The following is a 10,830-nucleotide window of genomic DNA, read 5'->3' as shown; positions in this document are numbered from 1 at the left end:
ACACACACACACACACACACACACACACACACACACACAGGCACTGTCACGAAGCGATTACATTCTCATAGACTCATCACACACAAAATCATTATTAAAGGGGAAAATACCCATAAAATCCTCTAAGTAAAAACAGTAGTTTGTTGCGCTTCTCTTCCAGCCCGCGAGAACTCTCACATGCAGGGTAGAGCTCTGGACTATAGAGAGGCAAAGTGGAACGTCACTTCCTGCTTCAGCACTGTACCAGAGATTTTCATCCGCCATTCATTTTCCCATAGACATTTTGTAAAATGCTTATATGCTTAAAATGCTTGTCAAACCAAACGGTTCAGCTATAATCGCTATAATCGGGAGAGACCATAGAACGTTTCACTCGGACTAAAACTTAAAAACCAACATCGAAAAAATATTTTCTTTAAACCCGCTTTTTTTAAACATTTTGATCCCAGTGAAATGTTCTATGGTCTCTCCCGATTATAGCGTTAGGGGGCATTCACACGAAAAGTTTTTTTTTTCAGTCAGAACGCTATGAAAATCATGTTGAGAGCGCTTCCATTGTGCACAAAACACAGCGCATGGAGCGTTTTTTTGTGCTCCGTTTTGTTTTCCCCTGCAGTCTGTTTTCTGGCAGCAGCGGATGTTGAGGATCCCTCGGGAGGAGAAAAGGTAGGAGTGGAAAAGACGAGCAGCGCGCTTTCTTCTAATGTTCAACTTTTTTCAGCTTTAAAACGCCCACAGCGCTCCTCCAAAAACAAAAGGCGCCATCAGCGCTAAATGCCAGGTACGTTCATTAAAAGAGGAGCACGTTTAGCGCGTCCTTACATAGAGAATGAATTGCAGAAAGACGCTTTTGGTCTGAATGTCCCCATAGCTGATCGTTTGGTTTGAACCAGTAAACATCTTTTTATAAGTATTTTATTAAATGTCTATGGGAAAATAAATGGCGGATGAAAATCTCTGGTACAGTGCTGAAGCAGGAAGTAGGCGGTCACTTTGCCTCTCTATGTGTCGGTTGAATCAGGTCCGCTGTGAGTACCGGATCTACCATCTACTCGCCCTGTCAGATATGTTTGCGACTGTTGGTCTTGATCTACATAATTATGTATACTCCTATAGGTATCTCTCAACTGTTGGTCTCAGGCTTTGTTTTATTGTAATACACCCATGAGACACTTGGAGGCGCCTCTAAGCTTAGCCCCACCCTTGATGACGGCCTTTCAGCCTGACTGTGGGGTCTGGTACATCCTAGTGAGGGTCTTTAATTTTAACTTTAATTCCTACTTTTGTCTATCACATTTTGATAATGTTACTATTTACTATTTACATATGTACTCTTATTCTTGATCACACATGGTCACACGTCACCTATTTGATGCATGGTATTTTATACCAAGTTTGATCTATTCAAAGAACAACTTTAAGATTTGTCATTATGTATGGTCTCTAGTTGTTTTCATACATATTGTTTCCAACCAGTACTTTATTGTATTCACCTGACCATGTAACCACAGCTGTAACCCATCTTGCTTGATTGCATTGGAATTAATTGTATCATGTGACCTGACCTGTATGTATTTAAGATGGCGTCTCACAGTCCTTTGCCAGTCTGATGAAGAGCTTTGCTCGAAACGTCACTTTTTTGTTGGGTGTTTGAAATAAAAAACACAAACTAGGAGCCCTTGCAGTGTGCAAGCTTTTTATTCATTTTTCACTTATTGTTCACCTTTGAGCTCAGCACCTGCCCAACTTGGATTTTGGATGTGCGTGTATCCTCTCTCAGATATGTTTGCGGTCCCGCGACTACAGATGACATCGTGGCTTCACGCATTGTGATTGGCTGTACGTCGGGCAGAACATGCCCAAAATGTCCAACATCTTCAGATTAGCGAACAAGCTAAGCTACTCATGTCATCAGACATTTAGGAACGTGTTAATACATTAAAAGGATGAATACATTGAATCATCAGGATTCAAGTGTAGGGGAGAGTGGGGTGAGTTGTGCCAGGGGGGGAGTTGTGCCACCCCTTGTATCTAGAAAACCATAGAAGAAATTGGTCATGTGACCACACATTTTTGAAGAGGCATCCATTTTACTCACTCTGCAAAGAAGGGAGGCAGATGGCACAAGAGGTGAGCAAGAGCAAGTCTATTGGACTACCCTGCACATTGAGAAGTCTATTGGACTACCCTGCATGCTGAGAAGTCTATTGGACTAACCTGCATGTTGAGAAGTCTATTAGACTACCCTGCACATTGAGAAGTCTATTGGACTACCCTGCATGTTGAGAAGTTGTGATAGTATTGGACTAACCTGCACGTTGAGAAGTCTATTGGACTAACCTGCATGTTGAGAAGTCTATTGGACTACCCTGCATGTTGAGAAGTTGTGATAGTATTGGACTAACCTGCACATTGAGAAGTCTATTGGACTACCCTGCACGTTGAGAAGTTTATTGGACTAACCTGCACATTGAGAAGTCTATTGCACTAACCTGCACATTGAGAAGTCTATTGGACTAACCTGCACGTTGAGAAGTCTATTGGACTACCCTGCATGTTGAGAAGTTGTGATAGTATTGGACTAACCTGCACATTGAGAAGTCTATTGGACTACCCTGCACATTGAGAAGTCTATTGGACTAACCTGCACGTTGAGAAGTTTATTGGACTAACCTGCACATTGAGAAGTCTATTGCACTAACCTGCATATTGAGAAGTCTATTGCACTAACCTGCACATTGAGAAGTCTATTGGACTAACCTGCACATTGAGAAGTCTATTGGACTAACCTGCACGTTGAGAAGTCTATTGGACTAACCTGCACGTTGAGAAGTCTATTGGACTAACCTGCACGTTGAGAAGTATATTGGACTACCCTGCACGTTGAGAAGTCTATTGGACTAACCTGCACGTTGAGAAGTCTATTGGACTAACCTGCACGTTGAGAAGTATATTGGACTACCCTGCACGTTGAGAAGTCTATTGGACTAACCTGCACATTGAGAAGTCTATTGGACTACCCTGCATGTTGAGATTTATATTGGACTACCCTGCACATTGAGAAGTATATTGGACTACCCTGCACATTGAGAAGTATATTGGACTACCCTGCATGTTGAGATTTATATTGGACTACCCTGCACATTGAGAAGTATATTGGACTACCCTGCACATTGAGAAGTATATTGGACTACCCTGCATGTTGAGATTTATATTGGACTACCCTGCACATTGAGAAGTATATTGGACTACCCTGCATGTTGAGAAGTCTATTGGACTACCCTGCACATTGAGAAGTATATTGGACTACCCTGCATGTTGAGAAGTCTATTGGACTAACGTGCACGTTGATAAGTCTATTGGACTACCCTGCACATTGAGAAGTCTATTGGACTACCCTGCACATTGAGAAGTCTATTGGACTACCTTGCACGGTGAGAAGTCTATTGGACTACCCTGCACATTGAGAAGTCTATTGGACTACCTTGCACGTTGAGAAGTCTATTGGACTACCCTGCACATTGAGAAGTCTATTGGACTACCTTGCACGTTGAGAAGTCTATTGGACTACCCTGCACATTGAGAAGTCTATTGGACTACCCTGCACGTTGAGAAGTCTATTGGACTACCCTGCACATTGAGAAGTCTATTGGACTACCTTGCACGTTGAGAAGTCTATTGGACTACCCTGTACGTTGAGAAGTCTATTGGACTACCTTGCACGTTGAGAAGTCTATTGGACTACCCTGTACGTTGAGAAGTCTATTGGACTACCTTGCACGTTGAGAAGTCTATTGGACTACCTTGTACGTTGAGAAGTCTATTGGACTACCTTGCACGTTGAGAAGTCTATTGGACTACCCTGCACGTTGAGAAGTCTATTGGACCACCTTGCATGTTGAGAAGTCTATTGGACTACCCTGCACATTGAGAAGTCTATTGGACTACCCTCCATGTTGAGAAGTCTATTGGACTACCCTGCATGTTGAGAAGTCTATTGGACTATAGAAGTCGATACCCTGCACATTGAAAAATGATGAAAGGGGGTACCGGTGTGTGTGTGTGACGTCAAGGGATCTTTTTTGGGGGTATGAAAACGGTTTGGATTATGAGTGCTGTTGAAAGGCATTGTGGGAAATGTAGGAAATCACTAACGGCAGTAGAGGTAGACAACAAGGCTGCAGCCCTGGTCCCGTTCAGTGAAGCCGCTGCATGTTAGATCGCCGCTCTGGCGGTTGAATCCAGTATTAGGTCACAAGGCCCGCCTCCCCATGTTAGTGGATGGGAAAATCACAACCGAAATAATCACAGTATACGTCAGATAATTTTTTTCCAAAGGTGGTTTGTATGATTTTAGATAGTCATTATCATGCTAATGCCTGTGCAAGTGGTCATTCTTCTGATCAGTTTGTTTTTAAGTAGTTATTTGACATATAAAAAGGGATAAAAATGGATGATTGACAGCTGTGGCAGCCAGTCTCAAGCCATCATTGGCTGGACAGGCTCTTCACATTATAGAGCTATCGTCATAGAAGACACACGGCTTCATCGTTATCTAACGCTGCCTGGAGGTCGGGTGGCTCTGCTGGGTGTGTGGGGCCGGGAGATGGGCTCTTAGCCTGGGTAGTGCAGGCCTGGAGGTCGGGGTGGCTCATGGGTTGGCTGTGCTGGTGACCAGACATATCAATGGACCGCAATAAAAAGAACATTGTTTTGAGAAAGGTGCGCGAGGAATTAACGTTGGTTGGGGAATGAAGGGGCAGTAAGGGACTGAAGTAAGTTCAGAAAATATGTGTTTTATGAGTTACTCCAGCTACGTTATAGGTACACAATGGTTTTAACATGCAGGCTAGCAATGGCGTTAGCCGCTTTCGCTAGTCAGCTGTTTTTCATTATTTATCGGCTTAATATTACTATAACTTAACAACCGATAACGATAGCTGGAATAACACAATAATAGACACATATTTTCAGAACTGACCAGGTTGTCCAACTGACAGGAAATGTGTTTTATAACGTTAACTCCCATCCCGGGTATAAGATGAGGCCTAGTAGTACACAACCACCGTTAGCTCATCGCTAACGGGTTAGCATCACATACAGACGTTTTATTTTTTGTAGGCTATTAAAGCAACAAACGTTTTTATATGCATATCTCGGGGAAATGCTTGCCTTTGACTGTGGGGATGTTCGTTCTTCACAAGCTCCTTTCTTAGTAACGATATACCAGGCAATAGACCAGGCAGCCTGGCTCACGCACTGGGCTAACGTTAGGTTGGGCTGCCCTACACACTGTACCGGGGGGGTACAACAACGTAGCCTCACGGTTAGATTTGTTAAACCAACATTTGCGCCAAAAGAAATGTAAAATGTAATCATAAAGTGAATCAAAATGCCACGGAAACATTAGGCTAATCAACACAGAGCTGTTCATCCGAGAATTTCCCCCAGTGAGAGGCTGAGAGCCAAGCAGGCCTGGCTCCTCTTCCGGGCTGCTCTCAGAGCACGGGCTGAGAGCAGCCCGGAGGTCTGACTTGTCTGGCTGATACAACTCAATCTCCGACAACAACGGAAATCAGATTTTCGTACAGGCGTCATTTTGATAAATTGATCTCATAGTGGGAATCTTCCTGGTTACTTTTGGCGAGACAAATAATATTACAACTTAAAGTGTCATATTTACAGAGCTAGACTGTATATAAATACACAACGCACTGTGCGCATTCTAGAAACAGCAGCTCTACATAAGAAAGTTCAGAGGGGCGGGGAGCTCTCAGAGGTTCTAACTCAACGGCGCTACTGCGCAGACTCTGGTTCTCTTGATCTGACAAGATTTTGGCTTCAATAGACAATACAGGCAGGAGATGGAGATCCTCCCTCCATTTTTATTTATCTCAATGGTAGACAAGGCTGAGGGAAAACAAAAGCAAAATGCAATGCTCACACACACGCGCGTGCACGCATGCACACGCACGCGCACACACACACACACACACACACACACACACACACACACACACACACACACACACACACACACACACACACACACACACACACACACACACACCGTAAGCAACAGCTGCAAAGTCCCTGAAATGCAGGCAGTGAGTGAGAGAGAAGGGGTGAATGAAAGGGAGAGAGACGGCAAGAGAGCGGGGAGGGGAGAGAGAGAGGGCGGAGGGGGAGAGAGAGAAGGAGAGAGAGGGCGAGAGAGAGGGGAGAGAGAGGGGAGGGGAGAGAGAGAGGGCGGAGGGGGAGAGAGAGAAGGAGAGAGGGCGAGAGAGGGGAGAGAGGGCGAGAGAGAGGGGAGAGAGAGGGCAAGAGAGAGGGGAGGGGAGAGAGAGAGGGCGGAGGGGGAGAGAGAGAAGGAGAGAGGGCGAGAGAGGGGAGAGAGGGCGAGAGAGAGGGGAGAGAGAGGGCAAGAGAGAGGCGAGAGCGAGGGTGGAGGGGGAGAGAGAGAAGGAGAGAGGGCGAGAGAGGGGAGAGAGGGTGAGAGAGAGGGCGAGAGAGAGGGGGAGAGAGGGCGAGAGAGAGGGGGAGAGAGGGCGAGAGAGAGGGGAGAGAGAAGGAGAGAGAGGGGGAGAAAGAGTGGGGGGAGCTGGAGAGAGCAGCTGCTGAGGCCTCGGCTATAAATAAAATTAGCTTACAAAGTCAACACACACACACACACACATACACACACTGCGCGCGCACACGCACACACACACACACACACACACACACACACACATACACACACACACCAATTATGATGGTAGAACGAGGTAGAGTGAGGCAGAGCAAAGCAGAGAGAGAGAGAGAGAGAGAGGTGAGTTTGTACAATGTGTTTATGTTGACTATCAGCATCACTATCAGACACGAGAGCTCTCCTTTGTGGTCATTTTCAGAGGTCAAAGGTCAAGGTATTCCAACAGAACGCCGTGGGATGGCGCAGGTCAGGATTGGCCAACCGGTAAATCATTATCTACTTACCTGGCGTATATAGTCCAAGTCTCCACAAACCCTGAGATGCCAAGTTGACTTGAAAAGATGTCATTTACACCCTGTTTTTAGCTGAAAGCTGCACTGTAGCATGCTACAGTACCGTAGCTACTCCCGATCTTCTTGCTCCATATGGCCACAGTACAAATTTCAGCTAAAAACAGGGTGTAAATGATATCTTTTCAAGTCAACTTGGCATCTCAGGGCTTGTGGAGACTTGGATTATGTCAGGTGAGCATTACGGAAGTTGTTTTTTTTTACGTTCAAAAGTTGGTCATACACTTCAATTGTTTAGGAGAATTCTGCAATGGTGTTTTGCTGTGAAACCAATGCTGTGACATTTGAAAATTCACCCAGATCAAATTTTGAAATAACCAGCGTTACCTATTGCGTAGAAAAATGACGAAAAAGGCTAGGTTTCGCAGTTACACACACATGCACGCACACACACACACCCACACACACACACACACACACACACGCACACGCACACACGCACACGCGCACACACACACACACAAACACACACACACACACACACACACACACACACACACAACATGCACACACACACACAAACACACACACACAGGTCCTACCTGGGTTTAAATATGTTGTCGGGGTCGTCGGCCATGTTGAAAGACGTTGGCGGTCCGCTGGTCAGAGAGAGAAAACACACTGACTGGCTTCAGCTGAGATACTCTCTCTCTCCCTCTTCGTCTGTGAGTGTGTCTCTCTCTCTCACTGTATGTCTCTCTCTCAATCTCTCTCTCTCTCTCTGTATGTCTCTCTCTCAGCTGTTGATGTCTGTCTCCAGCTGAAGTCGACACCACTGCTGATAAAGGAGGTTAAAAGTCACCCCCCCCACTGCACACGCACGCACGCACGCACACACACACACACACACACACACACACACACACACACACACACACACACACACACACACACACACACACACACACACACACACACACACACACACATTTGAAATATTTATTTATGTCCACATAAATACAAGTATGCAAAGGACATAAACAGTAATAGTGCAGTCAAATGCTGGGAGTCAGTCAGTTACATGAGTGCCCAGACCGCAAACACAATAATGCATAAGAAACACACAGGATGATAACATGGCAGGTTGATATATACAGTTATACTGTAATGCAAGATAGCGGTCAGTATCCACTTCATGGGTACAAAAAGCAGCGCCTCCTCCATATTGAGCGGCTGCCGATAATAGTAGATATTGAACAATATCTCGCTAACTGCTTGGCCCTTCTCTTTGGGAGACCAGCCATCTGAAGGCCTCTCACAACCAGCTTATGGACATGACCTAGGCTACCAAATATGAAAACTAGAAGTTTACACCTGTAGCCCACTGTGAAATGGTCTGTTCTAGCTGTTGGTATTTCATCATCTTGGTTAGAAAGGCCTCCTCTAGGCTGTGGTCAAAGGTACAGCCAACCTCTAGAACAAACACCTCTCTACGATTTTCATTGACAACAACAACATCAGGAGTGTTAGCTGGAATATTCAAGAACACATCTGAATCGTCACTACACAGACTGAACATGCTCGGCTTCACAATAGAATGTTTAAAAAGCGATATTGAAGACCCGAAAATAGAAGAGATATCTTTTGATATCAGATCCACTAATCTGTCATGCCTACATTATGTAAAGCCCTTTGTATGCATGGCAACCATTTAAGATGTGAGCCATGGTTTCAGTTATCTGTTCATGACCATGATGTATACCAGGGGCGGTTCTAGACCTTTTTTGGGTGGGCTTTAGCCCACCCCAAAATAGTCTCAGCCCATCCAAAAAAATAGAGGCAAAACCCCCCTTTTTTTTTCTTTTTTTTTTCCCTCTCCAAATCCATGGTGCAAGGCAGATATTTAAACAGCCTTGTTTGTGTACAGTACCAGTGGCATGGTAGTAATAAAAAGGGATTAAGGACCAGGACCCCTGGTGGTCAGTAAGATGGGCTGGTTGAGCCAATTTTAAAATGATCTTTATTTATTATTTATTTTGCTTTAAAATTATTTTTTAATTTTCTGCTTAAAGTTCATGAAAAAAAGTGGCATTCTTGTTTTTTCCCACAATAATTTCATAATACCATTTGTAATGCCACCGTTGTAGTGCTGTTGTTCAAAATTAAAGTACATTTTCTCAGATTTATTGGTGTCTTTCTAGTCACACAATTTAATAGTCAGTGTTTCCCATACACTGATCTATTTGTGGTGGTACACCCTACATAGATTTTGACCCCCACAAATACTGCCACATATTAATTTCAACTAGTTGACTGCAAACTCCTGCTTTAGTGCTTACAGTATATTATTATCTTGTCGGAATATTATTCCAGCCAATAAATTAGGAAGTTCCCTTTTGATTTAATTTTACTTTTGTTTTGCCTACAAAGCAAAATGTTACTTTACTTGAAACTCCCCTGAAGTAATTTTGGTATTATTTATGCAAGCATAATTCTACCATATAGTAACCTGTATGCAGAATATATATAGTATATATTGAGAAACAATTATTTTTTCATCGCTGTAAAACCACAGAACGGTAAAGAAGATGTGTGTAGTTCTTCATAGATCTAGTCTCTTCATTTTGATCTCAAAGTGCACCAGCTTGATCCATTTTTACTTGAAACTGTACAAAATTTTCTTGCATGCCCCCGGACCCCCCTAGGGGTTCAGTGGTCCATGACCTTTGGGTGGGCTGAGCCCACCCAAAGCTATGATGCTAAAACCACCCCTGATGTATACAGTGAGGAGCATGACTGTCAGGAAGCCAGATGGAAAGATTGAGCTTAGTTGGTAAAACTTGCAGTCTTGCTTTTAGAGTGAAGATGATAATGCTCTCATCTAGAGCGACACTTTTAAACACTGCATGAGAAACAGAGTGATCTGCTGCAGGGAGACATGCAAGTTTCCCTTGGAGTTTTAATTCAGTCCAGTGTTGTCGTTGTCTTTGTTGTTGCGCCCTCATGAGGTGACCTCGGGCATTCGTTAGAGGGAGTTGATGATCTACTCCACAGATATTCACAGACACACACACACACACACACACACACACACACACACACACACACACACACACACACACACACACACACACACACACACACACACACACACACACACACACACACACACACAGTCCCTCCACTCTGAAAAAGGAAGATTCTTCAATGAATGTTGGTTCTATATGGAATAATAAAGGTTCTAGAGGGAGATTTTTGTTATAGCTAGCAATGTACCCGGCATTGTCCGGGTTAAATAGACACAAAGCAATAGAACTACTGCGCCTTTTACTTGGCCGGAAATGATGGTGGTGTCCAGGTTGTTTCTAGGACTTTCCAAGACTTTCCAGGACTTTCCAAGACGTGCGGACAGTTTCCAGGACTTTTCGGGTGTTCCAAGGCTTGATGACCTGCACATGACCTTTCCCCGGATCATGAGCCACCACCGTGCATTAAAGAGACACACAGACGTGGTCAACTTTATTACTGTAGATTATTATGTTAACTTCCTCTTAACAGTGTGTATAGTCTGCTTTGCCTTTATTTCTGGTCAATAAACAGCTGTGAAACTGTCATTGCTGTGGCTTAGTCCTTCCCACTGTGACCCAGGTTCAAATCTGACCCGTCCCATCTGACGCATCACACATCTGACCCGTCACACATCTGACCCGTCACACATCTGACCTGTCACACATTTGCTCACTCCCTAAAGGTCTGACTCGTCACACATCTGACCCGTCACACATTCACTCACTCCCTAAAGGTCTGACCCATCACACATCTGACCCGTCACACATTCACTCACTCCCT

The 10,830-nt window shown here is 44.3% G+C and overlaps 1 protein-coding gene across 1 annotated transcript in view; it reads right to left on the bottom strand.

Moving 5' to 3' along the window:
• The window catches only part of aimp1b (aminoacyl tRNA synthetase complex interacting multifunctional protein 1b), a gene marked incomplete at its 5' end in the record, with an annotated part of 19,869 nt that extends 12,251 nt beyond the window's left edge, over window positions 1–7,618 (bottom strand). The window contains one exon of the mRNA XM_083639952.1: window positions 7,584–7,618. Within this exon, the coding sequence (XP_083496078.1) occupies window positions 7,584–7,618 (35 nt within the window). The remainder of the gene's footprint in view (window positions 1–7,583) is intronic.
• Window positions 7,619–10,830: the final 3,212 nt, after the last annotated feature.

Source organism: Poromitra crassiceps, assembly GCF_964638095.1.
Source record: "Poromitra crassiceps genome assembly, chromosome: 7".
Classification (NCBI taxonomy): Eukaryota; Metazoa; Chordata; class Actinopteri; order Beryciformes; family Melamphaidae; genus Poromitra; species Poromitra crassiceps.
Note: the sequence above shows the minus strand (reverse complement) of the source record. Positions and strands in the feature narration are given on the sequence as shown.